The following is a 21027-nucleotide window of genomic DNA, read 5'->3' on the forward strand; positions in this document are numbered from 1 at the left end:
AATTGATAGCTTAATTAAGGAATTAGGTAGGTTAGAACTTGCAACCATAGCTCAGTTTAGCTAAATTTTATCATCTTCCTTTTCCATAGAAACACAAGTATAGAAGTGAGGGGTGGCTGCCACATACCCAAGAACTTGTGCTCAAATGGTCTGGCCTATCTGTATGTATGAAAGGAAGAAAATGTATGTGGGAGGGAGGAAATGTCAACAGGCACTTCCTCCACTTGCTGGAAGCTCCTCCAGGAAACCCCAAGAGGCAACGGTTTCCCCCTTCTCCTCAAGAACTTGCCGAGTTGCCTTCTACTGATGAGAAGCAACATCTCCAACAGCCAGACCAGAACCTCCAAGGGGGTTGCTCTGTAAAATGAATGAAGTTTGCAAAGACGTGCACAGAGAAGACATAAAGTCATCTTGTTTACGTCCATTAGCTCTTCAGAGGCAAACGACTACGTACTTTAAGAGCCACACTGGCCAGCTGCCTCTGGTCCCGGGAAAATGCTGGGCCCTCCAGGGTGGGTGTGTTGGGGCTCAGGAACTTGAACGTCTTCCTGACTGCTTTTCAAGCCTTGATCCTTACAGTGTGGTCCCCAGTCTAGCTGCATCAACATCTGGGAGTTCACTGGGGATAGAGAACCTCAGAGCAAATTGCAGAAGTGTGAACCAAGTCTGCATTTGGCAAGATTCCTATGTGATTTCTACGCACGTGAAAATTAAAAATTTAAGAAGCAGTGGCTTGGGCAATAGATGGTGCGGTCCAACTTCCAGTCAAAACTAATTCTTTCCTAAAAAGTTTCTAACTTGAAACTGTAAGAAAAGCAAGGTCTATGAAAAATCTAAGCCACCGGATAGATACCCATGACTGAGAGATGTGACACCCTTATTTGAACATAAATACGATAAAGTTTGCAGGAGAAGTGATACCAGGTGGTGAGAGTCTTTGACGTGGGAAGGGGGTACAAAGCACTAGAAAATAGACAGGAAGTGTGTGGAGGACATGAAAGGCAGACCATGCTTTGTAATTTCGCCAATAGCCTGGTGGGTGACGGGCACAGCGGAAGGTGGCCTTCCCACTACAGGGTGCTGTGGAGTTTGGGGCATTGACGAACCAGCAATCCATGAAGCTAAGAGCCCGGCTGTGTACCTCCTCGCTGATCTTATGCCAACCAGGCCCCTTGCTGCTTCTCACACAAACATCCAACTTTGTTTTCCCCAAACCCACCACTGTGTGAGTCCTGTCCAGGAAGGTCTGGGGCTCCAGAAGGCACAGACAGGAAAACCCTGCTGAAAGGAAGCTGACAGCACGTCATGGACCACTGTGAAGGCCAGGCTGAGGGATGCATATTCAGGGCGATGGTCATGGGGAGCCTCTTAAAGCAGGAGGACATAATCCAAGTGGGCTTGAAAGATACCATTTGAGATCGTGTGGCTGAGTAGACAGTTATTAGAATAATCCAGTCAAATGTACTGAAGACTTCAAATAGGGTGTTACTGTTTTTGTTTTTTTAATTGGAAGTGCAGTAAACAAAATGTAACTTTATTCTAATGGACACTCATTTATTCCAAGGGACACACAGCAGCATCCAATAACATTGTATTGAATGAATGTAGAGTGACTTAGGACATGATTACACAGACCAATCTACATAGTAATGCAGTTAAGCTTTAAATGTTAAGATCTTTTCACCCAGATTCAATGGGCCAAAATACCGTCCCTTGAATATTTGTGCCCGGACTTGTTGGTTGGTTTTACACATGACTGGGTTTCCTTCCTCTTCGTGGTCGGCCTGAGGCCTCTCTGGCAGCAGGCAAGGCACGCACAGCCCACCTTTGAGTGGTGCCGGCTTCCCTCTGCTGTGGGATGGAGCTGGAGTGGGGAAAGGCGAGTTCCGGTCTTTTGCCCAAGGTCAAACCACTGGACGATTCTGGGCTCGTTTCTTCAGCTGTAAACTGCCCAACACAAAATAGGAAGAGCTTTAGGGGTTGCCTGGCTTGAGCCTGCTGGGGATAAACAGGCCTCCTGGGCACTGGGGTGGCCCGTCATCCTGAGAGGTGCCCTGACAGGCACAGGGGTTCAGCCTTGTCACTCAAAATGGGGGACATCTGCTTGCTGAGGCCAGGTTCTTGTTGGCCTCTTGTGCTCAGGTGAAGCTGTCAGGTGACCAGATTCTAGGTACCTTGTCCCTGCTTGTCACCAACATACTTCATTGTAAAAGAACACCTGCTTTTCTTTGCATGAGTTATAATTTCAGGTATCAGCTTCAATTAGGTTTTACGTTTCTATGCTTCTCTCAGCATATCTCAGACTTAACTCCTAGATCACAGTGGATTTTTAAAACACACTGCGCAGACCCCTTTTCAGGACTCTGATTAGACTTGCATACTCCATCTGGTGTTCCCAAAGCTGTTTCAAGCCTGGATTCCTTCCCTGAGGTTATTTGCCAACAACCTATCCATAAATTAATAGTTATGGTATGTTTATTAGTTTCCGGGACTTCTAATAGCATATTGATTCTGGGCAGAAGCTTAGCATCTGGTTTGGCTAAAGAATTTAATTTTCTACCAACCACACAATCTAATCATATCATCTGGGACTGAAACAAACACTAATTCAGTGGCCTTTAAATGCTGATGTGTGCACCAGAGCTGAGCCACTGAGTTTTCACCCGCCTGCAATGAGGTGTTAAAAAAAAAAAAAAAGTCAATATATTAAAAGAACTGTCGTTTTTTTCTGAGTTTACACTTTCTTATCATGTGCGTTACAATATTAACATGTTTTTAATAAACGTATTTGAAAAATACAATGGACAACTCTATGGCAGTGCCTCAAATCATGGGGAAGATTTTACTGATCCCCTGGAAGCCAAAGGAATAGGCTACCCTGGACTAATGCAGCATCCAGTGATATTTTAAAATATGGGACACATCCAGGCTGAAAACCCTCTCCACATCCTCCTGAGACACCTGCCATGGTTTCCATCGGGGATGAAAAGACGGGCTTTTAAATAGAAGCCTTTAAATCCAACATTGGCTTATGCAGCAGGAAGAGGAGAGGAGACATCTGACTCTCTCCCTATTTCCAGGTCTTCTTACTTCTAAGATTTCTGCCTTTTGCTCACTGGGCATCACTTCAGCTTTGAAGGTAGAAACAAGAGGGCGCCCTTTCATCCCCAGGCCATACCAGCCTCAGCCAGTCAGGGTGCGGCTTCTACTTAGTGTACTGGTTGCAGGCTTCCTGGCCTGGGACCACCTGTGCCTTTCAGGGCTACCCCCAGGGACCTGTTTTCTCCCCCCTCCTTCTCCCCTTCCTCACCCCTCCCCCAGTGAAAGACCAGTACGGAAGCGAACAGTGTTCAAAGGGAAGGATCGGCAGTCTGAGAGCCTCTCTGTTGAGGACAGGCACTTAGTATATTCCACCCAAAGCCCTGTCATGTTCATTTTTGGTAAAGGCCGAAACGGTGACCCCAGCTGGGAGTGTATGTTCTGCTTTGCTCCCACCTCCTATTCCCACCTACCTGGGATGAACCCCTCCCCCTCTCAGGGGTGTCTGCCCTCCTCACCTCCCTGTCTTGCTTCCACGTGGCTGATTTCTTACATCCGAGTTCTTCCCTCTTTGTCCTAAAAGTCCCCGAAGGCTTCATGCAAACCAAACCTTCGTGGCCTTCCCAGAGAGCCCACCGTCCTAGACTGACAGGGAGCAGCCCCCACTGCCAACGTACCCACGACCTTCAACACTGCCAGGCTGATCTGAGGCGAAGCCAGAAGCTGGAAAGCCAACCAAAGTACGTGAACACTGTCTGTAGCTTTTTTCAATGAGCAATAAACACGTGTCCATGTCGGTGCATGTAAAGCTGCAGCAGAGATGTCTGTCTATGTCCGTAGATGGGTGAACAACATTCTTTCATATGGTTACACCACAATTTAACCTCTCCCTTATTAATGGACATTCAAGTTATTTCCAATTTTTCTCTATTGCAAATACTGTGAAATCCTTTCACATACAGGTTTTCCACTTGTATTTCTGCTCATAGAAGCAGTATTGCTGGACCAAAGAATACAACATAGAAATGCAGGTACTGGAAAGCGGCCTATTTGGGGGCTGCAATTTTCCTGTCACTAGCAGGGCACGGGCATTCTTCCTGCTGTCCTTGCCAATCACTCTTTCAGGTTCGATTTCCCTAATTAATGGGGATACAGAACATGTTTAAAAGCTTTGGACTTCTTTACCTGTACGTGTTCTTTTAATACTCTTTGCCCATATTCCATTTGGGGCTACTTTACAAGTCTAAAAGGAAAGAAAAGCTCGTTATAAATAAGAGTATCAGCCCTTTCCCTATACTAACGCTTACAGTCATCACAGAGTGTTATAAAGCATCTACGTTCCAGGCACTGTGTGACGTGTGCCTTATCGAAATGACTCCTCGGAACAACCTTGTAGGGAACGCCTCATTTTTCCTATTTTGCTCATGAGACGGGTCCAGCAAGGCTGGTGGAAACACTGAAACGGCTCCACGTGTGTTGTTGAGCCATCACACCATTCAAAGCCTCTAAATAAAAATGCCTCAATGTAATTTTCAGGGGGGTTTTCTGGTAGTAGTAGTAGAATGACATGCGAGCTAGAAGAATGAAGAAACACGGGGCGAGGGAGTGGGCTCTCCTTTCTCTGTGGTCAAACTTCACACGTCTTGTTGTGTATCCTCGGCAGTCGTGTTGTGGAGCCGGAGGCGTTCAACCCTGAGCCCTGGGCCCCGCCCGGAAACTGCTCTGGGGCTGGGACGCAATGGCTCTGGGCCGGAGGGCCTGGGCATCATTTTCTTGCATCTTCCCTGTCATTCTTACGTGCGGCCATGGCTGGGCTCCACCGTCTCGGGCCACCTCCACTCACCTTTCTAGCGTTCCTGCCCCCATTTTCTAGCTGAGGGAAGCGAGGCCCAGAAAGGGAATAGGACTCACCTAAGATCATGCTGCTGATGAGCAGCAAGCTCAGACTGCGGTGCAGACTTGGTGGCCTCCGGTCGTTTCTGCCACACTGCGAATGTACAGGGTCCCCATCATCCCTCCTTCTCAAAGGTAACTCCACAGAGGGTGTTATTCATGGGTGCAGACATGGCTGATAAAACTGTCCTCACGTTAGTGGCTGTTTCAGTATTTGCTGTTCCACTTTCCCTACTCCCAGGCTGCAGCGCGAGAACAGGGGCACGGTCCACGGCAGTATGCCAGCGTTCCTCCACGTGTCCAACTCAAGCCACAGTTCCTTGTGGCCATCATCTTTATGCCTTCGTGATCACAGGCCCTCAGTGCACTGGGGTCTCCTTCCTGGTCGTTGCCACACAGGGGGTCGTCACCACATAATGAACGTGGGTCTTCCCCCCAAGACCATGGGCTCCGTGAGTAGTGGTCTCTGGGCCTTGATCACTGTCACTGCGCCCAGCATGAAGCAGGAAGGTGGGCCTTCGGTCGGGCACTCTCCCCTTAGAGTTCGGGGCAGGACCTTTTTCAAACTCCCCTTCCCTACCTCCAGGGTCTACAGATCAGAAAACCAAGTCCCAGAGAGGACACGTGACCTTCCCAAATTTCCCACACCGTGAATTTACGGCAGAGCTTATGAGCCCGTTCAACAGTGACGTGGTTTTGAAGAAGCCACGTTCACTGCTGACTCACACTGAGCTTACAAGGAGGCGAACCTCTCCATCTTCGGCAGGCGCCCACCCCTGCATCACGTCTCCTATTACGACACAGCGCAACATACACATGAGCTCTACCAAGTCACCGATCTTCATGGGCAGTGCTCGAGCTTTCTCGATACAGCCTGCCTCATATCGAGTATGCTGATTTTCCTCCAAATTCAAGTGACAACTCCGAGTTACAGGAAGTTTAAGGGCTGGGATTTTAATACGCATGAACACACTACGTAGCAAGCTGGAATAAAACCAAGGGCCGCCTTGGAGAAGTACTGGAGTGAGTCTGAATGGTCAGAACTGATTTCTAATTAGCTTATTTTTTCCCTGTAAAGACATTTCCCCCCGCCCCCCAGCCCCTACCTTTCCCACCAGTCCCTCTGGCTCCGATTCAGCAACCACCCTTCCCTTATGTGAGCTCCGCCGAGAGCCGCATCGCCTCTCATTCCCGCTCCAGGAGTGACAGCAGGGGGACAGCAAGGAACTCCTCGGTGTCAGATCCAAGTTCTCTTCATTCCCGATCACGGGGCTGTCCTGCCGATGGTTTCCTTCTGGGAACCCCGCTCCCAGCTGTGGCCGTTCCTCACACCTCCCTTTGTGCGTTCCCCCTTCTATGTCACCTGTAACCTCTGAGCTCCTCACCGAACTCTCAGCTCCGGGACCTCAAAGCCCACGCTCTCCTGTCACTAAACCTTGCACAGTGGTGGCACGTGAGTCCAGGGGACATTTGAAATTATTACTGTGTGACGAGGCCGTGCTGATCGATCACTTTACACAAAGCAACCCATTCAACTCACAGCTCCATGAAATAAATACCAGTCTTCATTTACAGAGGAGGGACTGGATCGGAACAGCGGCTCCACGACATCAAGGACTTGGTTGCTTCATTACGTCAGAATTTCTGATGCAAAGTCCAAACTCGAGCCAGTCCGGCTCCAAAGCTCCACAGCCAGTCCCTGGGCATTCAGCTCCCGCAGAACCAGACCACGGCTGCTCGGAGTCCTTCGCGCACTCCTGTCTTGCTGGCAACCCTTAAATGTCAGCGACCCCCCGGGTCTCCCCATCCTTCGCTTGCTCATCTTCTCCCTAGACAAGTACTCTCTCACAGCTTTACCTCCTACGTGCTGGCAAGCAAGCCCCAAGTCTCTCTGGAACGGTCAGCTGTCTGTCAGACAACACCATCTGTCAACCCCCTATTCCTCCAATTCTACATGTCAAAACATGTCATTTTCTCACTCAGCCTAAGCCTGCTCCAGCTTCTGAATTCTATCAGATGGCGGCCCCACTAGCCACCCTACCACCCATTTCTGCACTGCAGAATCAACCTTCTCACTTGCTCTCCCCTCAACAGTACAGAATGAGGTGAAAACACACAGGGTCTGAAGAAAACCCATTCACAAGGGCAAGAAAAATAAAACATGTAGGAAAAATTTTAACAAAAATAGTGCAAAATGTCACCAAAGAGAAATTAAAGAAGATCAAAATAAATGTAGAGACGATCTAGGTTTATGGACTGGTGACTCAACATTGTTAAGAGGGCATTTCTTCCCAAACTGATCCGTAGATTCAAAATAACACCTATCAAAAATCCTAGGTCTTGTTTTGTTTTTTTTTTCTTCTGCAGACACTGACAAGCTGATCTTAAAATATATATAGAAATGCAAAGGACCCAGGATAGCCAAAACCATTTGAAAAAGAACAAAGTTGAAGGATGTACACTTTCTGATTTCAAAACTTACACACACACACACACACACACACACACACACACACACACACACACAGTCAGTTGAGTTCTAACAGAGGTGCCAAGGTCCCCAATTCAGCTGGAGAAAGCAGTCTTTTTAACACGTGGTGCTAAGACCACTGGATAGCCACGTGAATTTAGCTCCTTACCTCACACCATACTCAAAACTTAATTCAAAATGGCTCATACACTCATATGCAAAAGCTGAAACTATAAAACTTCTAGAATAAAACAAAGGAGAAAATCCTTTGTGACCTTGGGTTAGGCAGACAGATAAAATTCTAAAAGCATGATTCATAAAGAAAAAAAACAGAAAAAATGGAACTTCATTCAAATTAAAAGCATTTGTAACACAAAAGACACCATAAGACAGACTGGGAAAAAATACTGTAAATCATGTCTTATAAAGGACTTGTATCCAGAATATATTAAGAATTCCTACTATTCAATAATATGAAAATAACCCAATCAAAAAGTGAGCAAAAGATCTGGACAGACATTCCACCCAGGAAGATATTATGAATGGCCAGAAGCACAAGAAAAGATGTTCACCATCATTGGCTATTATAGAAATGCAAATCAAAGCCACAATGAGATATCACTAGAATGGCTACAATAAAAAAAAAAAAAATACAAAACAACAAGTGTTGGTGAGGATGTGGAGAAATTTGAACCCTCACACAATGCTGATGCCAATCTAAAATGGTGTAAACACTTTGGAAAAGAGTCTGGCACTTTCTTAAAAAGTTAAACATAAATTTGCCACAAAGGTCAGCAATAGCACTCCCAAGGGAATGGAAAGTTATTCGCACAAAGATTTGCACACAAATGCTCATAGCAGCGTATGAAAACAATGCAAACGTCTACACCTGGTGAGTAAACAAAATGTGATAGAGTCACACAATGGGCTACTGTTCAGCAATAAAAAGGAATCGCTAATACATGCTATGACGTGGGTGAAACTCCACATCATTATGCAAAAAGCCACATATTGTCTGATCCCATTTATATGACAAACCAGAAAGTGGGTTAGTGGTTGCCTGAGGCGGGGCGGGGGGGGGGGGGGGCAGGAATGGAGACTGACTGCAAATGGGTACAAGAGATCTTTTTGAGGTAATGGAAATGTTCTAAAATTGTGTAAATTCACTAAAAAAAACCCCTTTGATGTGTACATATATGGGTGAATTCTATGGCAGGTAAATTACACCTTCTTGGGGTACCTGGGTGGCTCGGTCAGTTGAGTGGCCAACTCTTGATTTCTGCTCACGTCATGATGCCAACAGTTCTTGAGTTTGAACCCCACATTTGGGGTTCTTTCTCTCTGCTCCTCCCCCATTCATGTGTGCACAGGCTCGCGCTCTCTCTCAAAATAAATACACTTAAAAAAAAAAGTTACACCTTCTTAAAACTGTTCAGTTGGGGTACGCACAGGCTCTAGATTCAGTCTGCGTGGATTCATGTCCTGGCTCTGTGACTTGAACTGGCTGTCACTTGGAGTTATGTCAACTCCCTGTGCCTTCATTTTCCCATCTGTAAACAGGGACTTAGAGGGAACACACTTCAGAGTTATTTTGAGAAGTATATAGGTTAATACAGGTTAAATGCGTAAGCACAGGGCCAGACACAAGCAAGCGTTCAGGAAAGTGCGCTAGTTTTCTTACAATTATTATTACATTCAGACAATTATTAAGTCTGGCCAACTTTACTTGGTAATTAGCTCTCAATCACCTTTTCTTTGAAAGTGCTTCTTCCCTGGTCTTACACTGTACTACTTTTAGACTGACCATTTGGGGCAGTCTTCCTAACCTTCTCCAGGCTCACTTGCTCACTGCCACGTAGCCTCTAGAGACCACACAGGAAATATGAATATGCCCAAGGCAAAACTGGCTTCCAGGATCCAGTTCAATGGCATAGAAGGCCCCCATCATCTGGTCTCTCTGTGGAACACTCCACCCCACCCCCCACATCATCAAGGTGTCAGACGCCCCCCATGTAACCCTCATGCCATATCCCCTCTGCAAAGTCTACTCTACTAATCCTCAGGTTCAGCAATGGAGGCAACCCCGCCCCATTGGCCTCCCCTGACCCTCCTGAGCCATGCGTAGCCTTTCTACGTCTGTATTAATCACCTGTGCCCATCTCCCACACTGAATGGAGGCACACAGATTAAAAACCATGTCTCCTACCTTGCAGCGTGAGCCTAGCATGGTCCCGAGGACAATAGTACACTGTAGGCGCTCAATAAAATATTGACTGGCCAAGTGAATGACCAGACTGTGCACATTTTCTCAGCTCCTCACATAGGGAAAATGCACTTAGGTTTGCAAATGCAGCTTAGGCCTATTTTTAGCATGTCCACTTAAGGAAAATGACAGAGGTTGTCCAGGAAAATGGAAACCTTACTATGACTCTACCTATTTTGAAGAACTACTGTAAAGTATAATGAGAGAAGGTCCAGGGTCATGCCGCCTTCCATTTGAAGCCATTTATACTTTCCACAACTGCCAGTAGTTCATCAAAATTTACAGAGATGGCTGGAAAGTTAATCCTTCCAGTAGAATTCTTCCTAACTTACCTGAAATCAGAGTTTCTAAGCCCTAAAACCGATCTGTTAAGAACTTTTGAGACAGTTCATGGTGAGAATATAAGACAAATTTAGAGAGATTTTTATTTATTTTTATTAGCATTTATTTATTTATTTATTTATTTATTTATTTATTTATTTATTTATTTATTTATTTATTTATTTATTTATTTATTTATTTATTTATTTATTTATTTATTTATTTATTTATTTATTTATTTATTTATTTATTTATTTATTTATTTATTTATTTATTTATTTAGAGCTTAGCTGAGGAGTGCCTGGGTTGCTCAGTCGGCTCAGGTCACGATCTCAAGGTTCATGGGTTAGAGCCCCACATTGGGCTCTGTGCTTACAGCTCAGAGCCTGGAGCCTGTTTCAGATTCTGTGTCTCCCTCTCTCTCTGCCCCTCCCCAACTCGCGCTCTGTTTCCCTCTGTCTCACAAATAAACATTAAAAAAAAAAAAAAAAGAGCTTAGCTGACTGAACGGGTGAAAAATACCAATACCTGATGCCTGGGTTTCACCCCAGGTTCTGACTGAAGTGGCCTAGGGTAGAAACCAAGAAGAACACTTTTTTGTTAAGTTCCCCCAGATAATTCTAAAGAGTAGCAAGGGTCAAGATACACTCCTATGAAATCTAAAATTTGTTCCTTTATGCCTCAGTGCTCTTATGGATAAAATGGTGGCAATTAGGCTTAGATTTTCAGATAAATGAAAATCCTTCTGAAAGAACAATTCATAACTAAATGTTAAGTGGAATCCTTTCTTTTTAGTCTCACTACCTTGGGTCACTGAAAAAATAAAGTTTGGCTTATTAAAACCGCCTGATCAATAAGCATTAATATCCATATTACAGAGGGACATATAAAATCCATTAAAGGACAATCAAAGATCCCCAAACTGCAATTATAATTAATCCACAATCAAATGCATACTAAAAGGTGTGAGTCAAAAGACAACTGAGAATGATAACATTCCCAGAAGACGGAGCTGTAGGTCCTCTGTGAATAAATCCCTATTTGTGGGCAGAGCATGTGTTTCTCCAGAAAGCAATCCCAGCAAAGTACTGAAAAGGCACTGTTTCTGTGCTCGCACCTCAATGGGCCCTGAGGGAGAGACCCGAAATGACACAACGGAAACCTCGCTGTTAAGATTACACTGAGTATGACATAAACTTTAGTATTAGAATCTCCTTAAAGTGAAAAAGGCGAAAGCAATCACACCACCATCTATTTTTCTTCTCCAGAAACGTCCTGTTCTATCTCTTTTCTTTCTTTCAAGAGACACTCTATCATTGCCACCGAGGGGGATCAGGACACGTCACCCCAAAAGACACCACTCTCGCAAAAGAACGACTCTGAGCCAGAGGCATCTCAGTTCCTGCAGTCGCTTATCTGCCCGAGAGTCTCCCCGAAAGTCTCAACTGTCACAACTCCCATCTCCAGGCCACTCTGCTCTCTCCAGCACCACACCCCAACACCACCTCGCACTTCCCATCGCCCATCACTTCTCTCAGGGCCACTTGTCTTCCCGGGAGTATCTTTCTTCCCTCCCTCTCCCTGCTAAGTTAGCTGCACACACCCCAAGTCCAGCCCTCCGGTGAGTTACTCAGGACTGGGCACCGTGTGAATGCAGGATGCACCTGTGAGAACGCTTCTGTTTTTCTCTTGTTGATCTGCTTCTGTCAGACCAAGGTACAGGCTGTGGCTGGAGAACCCGGCAGGGTGGAAGGAAAAATAATTTTTCTTCCCCTTTAGTACTTTGAAATCTGACTTGACATTTACGTATACACATCTCTCTCAGCTTTAAAAAGCTGTCTATTTTTTAAAAATCCAATAAAAAGTGTAAGTAACTGAAAGAGTCAAAGTTTTAAAACCCTTTGAGACTCCGGGTCCAGTCTCTTTAACTTTTCAAACTAGATATTGAAACAATATACCAAAGTGCTTACTGTGTGAGGCAAGACTGCTATAAGGAAAAGAGTGGATAATGGCAAGTTATTTACAGCGTGTGCAGCTGTAAGGATCAGCCTCTGCTCTGTGAGGACCCTCACCAAATACAGTTCACGATTATATTTAACCCGCTTTACTAATATTACTTCATCTTTTATCATTATTCCATTATTTATCTTTTATTACAAGATAAATATGAAAGACTAAAATGCTACGGTAGCAAAATAACTTCAAATTAAAGTTTCCTACTTGAAAAACTAATGGACAGAGAGCTACATTTTATAGTGGGGAAGACTGGAAATACCTTATTGCTATTAATAATGGCAGATAAAATAAAGCAAAGGTGATGTAGTTCTAAATACAAGCACTCCTGGAAATTAATAAAGTATTTAACATAAGACTGTGATATATATATATATATATATAGTCATGTAGGCAAACACTGAGTAGTATATCTCCTCAATGAGAAGAAAATTAGCTTCAGAAGCATCAGAGACGCAGCACTTTTACCATATGAAAAAAGCACGTGAAAGACACAAAACAAAATATACTTATTACTTTTAGCATGTTAAAAACAATCACATCAAAAAAAGTATACAGATAAAAATGTCATAGATGACATAAGAAAATAGTGTATATATATATTCTGCATATATATATATGTATATATATATATATAAATCTACAGTATTTACCACTGTTGACATATATATTTTGGAACAGCTCAGATGCTGCCATCATACCCTAAATTGTACAGCTTGGTTTATTACAAGTCACAGAATCATGGTTTAAAAATTCGAACTAATATCCTTAGCTGCATTTCGTTATATACACATCTTTCTAAGCCTCCACATGATCCGAATCAAGAGCCCAGGGACAGCGGGGTTTTGTCTGTGCTCCAGCGTCGTGCTTAGCTGCTAACGCACTGCATTTGTTTTGCCATTTAATAACATCATTACTGAGTTGATTAAAATTACATTAGACTCATTATATACATAAAAAATATTGTCACATTCACTAGCTAAACAAATGTTACTCTCATTTGAAAAGATATACTTCGGTACCTTGAAAGTTTAAAGCTCCAACTTGTGACAAGAAGAGCCATGGGCGTTAGGTTCATCCTACTCTCTTCATTATTCAAACACCAGGCAAGTATGCTGAAAACGAGCTCTCCCGTTAAACACAAAGTCATACTTTCTGGGAGTGCCCAAAACTTTGCCAGCGTTTTGGTAATTGTAGTGTAATAGAGTATTTTAAAAGACATTGCTCATTTTTAAACCATGAACCTGAATTTTTTTCACTGAGAAAGAAAAAAAGGAGATTTTTGAAAGTATGAAAGTCACACTCGTTTTTAAAAAAGACTAAAATCTTAAGACTCCTATTAATAATTAGGATCATTGTTTACAATTTTACACAGTGATAATTTAGTGGCCCAAGGGCAGTGGTACCCACTAGGGCCTTTAAAGAAAGAGTGCCAGGAAAAGATCGTGTAAATGAACGCCCTGGGCCTGCAGGAATCGAAAGGGCAGAAGTGAGAAGTCACCATACTGCTGATCCAGCTTTCGAATGAACTTCACAGGAGCTGCTCTGCTGCCCCGCGTGAGCGCGCACTCATCAGTAACTCCTCCTGCTGGCATCCACTGGAGAGCAGGACCTCGGCGCTTCCTTTGCATCTGGCAAGGAGCATTCTGCTCTGAGCTCTGCAAGAGTCAGACCAGAACAAAGGGCGCCGAACGCACTAAAGCTGCTCTGACACTGATCTCAGGGTGCGTGGATGCAACGGGCAGCGCGGCCGCGCCTTTGGCCATAAACTTACTTTGAGTGCCCCGATGTTTAAGCACCATTAAGTGGTGAGCCTTGCTCTCCAGTGTCTTTAATTTTCAGATGGAAAGAAAATGGCTGCAATGGCAGAGAAGCTGAATCAAGTCGGGGCAGACCCTTACATCACTTTAGGACCTGGGTGAAAAACAGATTGGGGGGGGAGGGGGGAGGAACTTGAGTGAAAGATAAGTTAAGGAAAGGAAGAACAGTAAATTATCCCATGGATATATATTAAAATTAGTTTTTTTAACGTTTCTTTAGTTTTGTGTTCAAATGTGTGTGCACGGAGGCCTTTTGGTATCTATTAAAAGATACGTACACTACATCTAGCCTTAAAAATGTCTATTCTATGCAGTTTTTCAGTGCTTTATAACGTTTCTCAAAATAGCATAGGCTAATGGAGTAAAAATGCTCAGGTTTTGGAGAAAGATATAAATGAAACTGAGTGATGAATTATCATCATGTGTGCATCCCTCAACACCACTGCTATGTTTCCATGTTAAATTCTTTTGAGCAGATTCAGTGATGATGGAATTTAAAAACTGCTCATCTTAAGCAGCATCGACGTGGGGATGAAACGCTTCTACATATTCTTATTACTAGCATACACTGGAATTGTGCGAGATGTTTACAGTAGTAGGAAATACTGCTTTGGCAATTATAAACATAGCAATGTAGGTTTCAAATGGTTTCTATTCTCTTGTCTTTACCAAGTATAGATAAATTCTCACAGCAATACTGATTCTTGAATAGAAAGTCCATCCCGATTTCTGTAGTGATATCCTGGAGGCGAGGGCCCTGAATATTGATACCCAGAGGAACCGGCATCTTCTAAACCTGGTGAAGTTCTGTATCGCACTGGACTATCTACTGAGACTGCTGGGAGGCTATGGTCCTGAAAGGGAACATGCTGAAAGGCGGAATATTTTGGTAACTTGCTCAAGTGGCTACGGTTAGCATCTTGAGTCCACAGCTGTCCGTGAGTCTCAGGTCTGTATGTGTAACTGACTTCTGACCATTTTCTGTTATCCGGCAGATAATCCACTGGAGGAATGATGAATTTCCCGTTCTTTGGTGACTCCGAATTGCCTGAATACCCCCCGGCACCGGTCTCCACAGGAAGAACTTCTATTCGGCTGGATGGCAGGACAAGAGGAAGAGGGCGGCTGTAAGATTTCTCTGGAGAAATATCGACTGAAAGAGTAGAGCCATAAGGTCTCCTGGAAGGATTCCCTGGAGTCCCATGGGTAAACTGTGGAGATGCAAAGCTGCTGTCGGCAGCAGGGATGTGTTTGGGAGAATTTCCGTGGTACACAGGGGGGTTACTGTAGGAGGGTGGGTGCACTGTCCTGCGATCCTCCCCGTCTAACGGAGACGGGTATTTTGTGTAACCTGCAGGCTGCACTTTAAAAGTAAACTTGTTTGAGGCTCTTGATGGACTAGACCCTGGCTCCACGTGCTTCCTGGGACTGTGACAGTAAGCTCTTTCTAGCGCCTCTTCAATAGACGCGCTGTTATCATTCTCGGGCACGTTATCGTACTGGGATGCATTGGAGCCCCGTTTCCCTTCATCGACATCCCAAACCTTCATCTTTTGCCTCACATTCGACATCCGAGTATCAGCAGAACTCGGGACGGTGGCTGTGAGCGAGGGGTGTGCTGACCTACTTTTGCCTTCGAGGGCATATTTGGCAGTTTTTTCAATAGCTGAAGTATCTGACGGTTTATTCCACTTGGGCACAAATTCCTTCCTGACAGTTGAAGTGGCATTGCTGTTCTGGTTAGCAGCTGCGTGATTATATTGCCTCGAACTGTCTTGTGGGCCCGATGGAAGTTTTCTTTGCAAATCTGCTTCGTCTTTAAGCTTTTTACTGTCTTCGTCCACGGATTTCCTTCTCAGCGCCCTTACTCTTTCTGGTGTGCCAACTCGACCTTGATGGTGAGGGGAATGCTCATGCTTTTTGTGGGGTGAAGAGTTGCTCTCTCTTCTGCTGTTCAGAGGGGGACTTGACCTGCCCATGCTTCTTTGTCCGTTGCTCAGGTGACTGATGCCAGCAGATTCGGGTGGAAGCTGTCCCAAAGGTTTCCGTGGGTATTCATCCTCTTTACCTAAAGGGAAAGACAGATCCATAAATAACATAAATACAGCAGTAAATAATATCAAATATAAAACCACATGATGAACAACGGTATACTTTTCATCTGAGCACTCATACACATAAACCACAGAATCTGGGGGGTTTAGGAGAAGCAGTTTTTAGGGAGACTGATACTAAAACATACCACAAGTCAAAATCTTATTAGACAATGTGCAGGTGGGAATATTTTATGAACTTATGAGGAAGGTTGATACAATTATGTAACATGTGATTCTTATGTTTTCTTAATGTTATGTTTTCTTATGTGTCTTCAAGGACACACAGCTGACACTCTCATTCTCATTATTACAACCCTTATGCAGGTCAGCAGTTCAAGGTCCTACTGTTACTTTCGCTTTAGTTGGCCTCAACTAAAATGGTTTCAAAATCTCAGTCAAACTTCTATCAACTTTCAGCAGGTCTACCAAATTGAAAAGGCAGGTGATGACCAAGCGTGGTCTCAAAGTTGTTCCCAAACAGCTTATTATTATTATTATCTTAAGTACTTGCCACAGTATAACTTCATAATAGAAAGAAATAGTATTCTATCTCAAAGTTAACACCTCTAAAAGGATCCTACTTCAAATGCAAAAGAGAAAAAAAAATTTAAAAAGAAAGAAAATTATATTGGATACTTTCAGTTTTTTATTTTACATAATTAACACCAAAAAATTAATCAAGAATTAAAGGAAGGTGCAATAAATTGGGCATTTAGTAAACAGTTTAGTACATCCACTCTCACCACCGTTATTCACCAGTTATTCAACATAGTGCTGGAAGTCCCAGCCACAGCAGCCAGACAACAAAAGGAAATAAAAGGCGGAAGAAGTAAAACCTTCACTATTTGCAGATGACATGATACTATAAAGAGAAAATCAGAAAGACCCCACCCATAAGCTACTAGGACTGATACATGAGTTAAGTCACAGGATATAAAACCAATGTACAGAAATCTGTTGCATTCCCATATACTACTGATGAAGCAGCAGAAAGAGAAATTATAAAAACAATCTCATTTACAATTGTACTCAAAATAATAAAATACTTACAAGTAAACTTAACCAAGGGAGTGAAACACCTGTAACTCTGAAAACTCTAAAACACTAATGAAAGAAATTGACAATGACAGAAAGAATTGGAGAGACATTCCATGCTCATGGAAGAACAAATATTGTTAAAATGTCTATACTGCCCAATCTACACATTTCATGCAATCCCTATTAAGATACCAACAGCATTTTTCACAAAACTAGAATAATCCTAAAATTTGTATGGAACCACAAAAGATGCCGAGTAGCCAAAGCAATCTAGAAAAAGAAAAACAAAACTGGAGGCACCACAATTCCAGACTTCAAGCTACACCACAAAGGTGCAGTGATCAAAACAGTCTTGGTACTGGCACAAAAATGGACACAGAGCCCAGAAATAAACCCATGATTAATTAGTCTCTGACAAAGCAGGAAAGTACATGCAATGGGAAAAAGACAGCCTCTTCAACCAACGGTGCTGGGGAAAACTGGACAGCAACATGCAAAAGAATGAAACTGGGCCATGTTCTCACACTACACACGAAAATAATCTCAAAATGGATACAAGACCTAAATGTGAGATCTGAAACCATAAAAATCCTAGATGAGAGCATAGGAAGTTACATCTCTGATACTGGCTGTAGCAACATTTTTCTAGATGTCTGTTCAGGCATGGGAAACAAAAGCAAAAATAACTGTTGGGACTACATCAAAACAAAAAGCTTCTGCACAGTGAAGGAAAAAAATCAACAAAACTAAAAGGCAATGTACTGAATGACAAAAAATATTTGCAAATAACATATCAGATAAAGGGTTAGTACCCAAAAATATATAAAGAACTTCTACAACTCAACACTCAAAAAAAACAAATAATCTCATTAAAAATGGACAGAAGACATGAACAGACATTTCTCCAAAGAAGATATACAGATGGCCAACAGACACATGAAAAAATGCTCAACATCACTCATCGTCAGGGAAATGCAAATCACAACACAATGAGATATCACCTCACGCCTGTCAGAATGGTGAAAATGAAACACAACAAGCAATAAGTGTTGGCTAGAATTTGGGGAAAAAAGGAACCCTCATAGACCATTGGTGGGAATACAAACTGGTGAAGCCACTGTGGAAAACAGTATGGAGGTTCCTCAAAAAGTTAAAGTGGAACTACCCTAAGATCCAGTAACTACACTACTGGGTATTTACCCAAACAATATAAAAACACTAATTCAAAGGGATACATGGACTCATATGTTTATAGCAGCATTATTTAAAATAGCCAAACTATGGAAGCAGCCCAAGTGTCCACTGATATACAGAGAGGATGTGCTATACTTATACAATGGGATATCATTCAGCCATAAAAGAGGATGATATCTTGCCATTTGCTACAACATGGATGGGGCCAAACAGTACAATGGTAAGTGAAATAAGTCAGAGAAAGACAAATACTACATGATTTCACTCCTATGTGGAATTTAAGAAAACAAATGAGCACAGGAAAGAAAAAAGGAGAGACAAACCAAAACAAACTGTTGGTAACCAGAGGGGATGTGGGTAGGGGGCTGCGTCCTGATGAGCACAGAGTAATGTATATACTCGACACCTGAAACCAATCTAACACTACGTTAACTCTACTGGAATTAAAATACAAAACTTAAATATAAAACATTAAAAAAAAATGAAAAACCGAAAATGATTATAATGTAGATATCCAATAAATATCATCTTGAAAAAAAGACAACAGACTTCTCTTGTACAAATTCCATGGCTTAAAATGTGACTTTCATGAGGCGCCTGTTTGGCTCAGTCGGTGGAACATGGGGTTCCTGATCTGGGGGTTGTAACTTTGAGCCCCTATGTTGGGTGTAGAGATTACTTAAAAAAAAACTTTAAAATAAAATTTTCACAGATTGAAAAATAATACTCTCACTTACAAATATGTGGTTGCTCTTCAGGTATCTTCCTGCCCATCCATCTACGAGAGTTACTGAGTGAGCTCTGCTCTGGGCTAAGCAATGTGTCACCAGAGGTGAGCGCACAGACCCCGTTTTCACGTAGCTCACACTCCGGGTGATGATAACTTTGTTCTTCACCCACATATGGGACTTTTGAGATATTAAAAAAATATATTCAGTGAGCTTTTCTTTGGGGGGGGAGGTAGCAGAGAGTGATAGAGAAACAAGATCCTTTAAAGAGTTAAGCTATGCCGCAATCGGAATTAAGCCAAAAATAACCTTTGTGATCTTGGAATCCAGGAGTTTTTAAACTTTTTAAGACCAGGCTCTTTTTCTTCAAACCAAATTTCATATGAGGCCCCAATATATAAGGAAAATATAAACACAGCTGCTCTGATAAAAGTGGAAAGTCACCCCTTTTTCTCTTCCCTCAACTGGGCAGCTGCTCAGAGCCCGAGGGTTCAAGGTCTAGTTCTGCCTGCACTGGAAAGATGGGAACAGAGCTTCAGAGAAGCCATGTGATCAATCTCTCATGGCAGACACGGAATGGGATCCAGGACCCCGTGTTTTCACGCCCAGCTCACTGCTTTCTGCCACTGTGGCACATTCATTAAACTCCAGAGACACTGCGGATGGTTTTAGCAGACTCTACTGTGACAATCCTTGTGCAAGCTCTTCATTTTGCACATTTGAAAGCACACAAATCACTAGAATTGGCAATCAGGGTTTGTTCCCTTCATTTATCCATTCAACAAATACATATGTATCAAGCAAATACTATGGCCCAGGCACTACCCAGGGAGCTGGCAATCCAGGAAGGACACCAAGGAAGAAGTTCCCACCCTCACGGAGCACACACGCTAGTTGTGCAGAGCCAGGAAGACAGCACCAGAGAAGGCAGTGGAAGCGAGTGGGGTTGGGGCAGGACCGCGCAGGGCAGAGCTCTGGCGAGGGCAGAGGCACTCACTCTGTGCCTGGAGCAGGAGACAAGCAGAGACCAGCTGGGGACGAGGCCTGAGGAACAGCAGTCACATCACGCAGGGCCTTGAAGATTACAGTAATGGCTCTGAACCTCTTTCTGAGTTAACTGCCAACTCCTGGGGCCTTTTCAGTAGGAGGATAACATCATCTGATACTATCTTACCAAGTTCACGTTGGTGGGTTAGACTTACAGTATGTAGTACTTAATGATGGTAATAGTAATAGCTAATATTCATTAAGCACTTAACGTGCACCAGATACTACTCAAAAAATACATACGGCCTTTAGGAACAGGCGTATAACTAAGGTCACTACTCTGACCTCTTACTGTAGAGGAGGAAATCCAGGCAGAAATGACACTGTTCTCATATCTTTTTACCATAATAATGACATTTTACGGTACATGGACACAGTATTTTAAGTGATAACCCAAACGGTGAAATGCTTGTCGATGACAAAAGTTGTCCTTGTCTTTGAATGCTGTATGTAAAAGCATCTGAGGCAATTCCAGTGCAGCATCTGACTGGTCTCACAGGAACTAGCTGGAATCAAGGTAAGAGAGGGGACTCACATGCAGCCCGAGTCAAGAATATTCACAAGTAGTTATTTAGCCTATTGAGTTAAAAACTAACCATACAAATAAAACTAAAATCAATCCGAGTCGCCCAAAAGCTTTCACCCACTCTACAAATAGTTATCCATTTAGTCCCAGATAAATGTAGGAATTCCTTCTTCCCTATAGACAGATAACACCAACAAGGAAATTATTAAGAAGATATATAGACCTATGTAATTGAAAAACTGAACTTAAGACTCTTCTTTGACAATTTTCTGAGGGCACAGCATAGGAACCTGAATGGCTAATTCGGTGGCTGGCTGATATGCCATCAGAAAAAAATATCGGCCAATCATCACAACACCCTTTGCAGGTTGGTGAGTAGGAACCTGATGAAAAACATAACCACTAAAAGCAACAGGAAAACGCACACCCAGAGAATGGTGAATTCATGCCTGCAAAATGTGCTGTCACAGGGACAAAAGCAGATTAGTTGTAGAGACTCTTACACTGAGCCCTTTAAGCTGCCCCCTTCTCCACCACTTGAGTGGCTTCCGGCAGCCTGCAGAGAGAGAGCCACCAACA

At 43.2% G+C, this 21027-nt stretch overlaps 1 protein-coding gene across 10 annotated transcripts in view; it reads right to left on the minus strand.

Moving 5' to 3' along the window:
* Positions 1-1478: 1478 nt before the first annotated feature.
* Positions 1479-21027, minus strand: part of USP6NL (USP6 N-terminal like) — a 246577-nt gene continuing 227028 nt past the window's right edge. For 7 of the 10 annotated variants that reach the window (XM_045060857.1, XM_045060859.1, XM_045060858.1 and 4 more), the window contains 2 exons: positions 14510-15887; positions 12490-13913 (listed from right to left, as the gene is read on the minus strand). In XM_045060857.1, coding sequence (XP_044916792.1) covers positions 13907-13913; positions 14510-15887 — 1385 coding nt within the window. In that variant the 3' untranslated portion in view covers positions 12490-13906. Of the gene's footprint in view, positions 1948-12489; positions 15888-21027 lie in introns of those variants that run through there. The other 3 variants (XM_045060854.1, XM_019833909.3, XR_006600291.1) reach the window with 2 other exon arrangements.

Source organism: Felis catus, chromosome B4 (assembly GCF_018350175.1).
Source record: "Felis catus isolate Fca126 chromosome B4, F.catus_Fca126_mat1.0, whole genome shotgun sequence".
In the NCBI taxonomy this organism is placed as follows: domain Eukaryota; kingdom Metazoa; phylum Chordata; class Mammalia; order Carnivora; family Felidae; genus Felis; species Felis catus.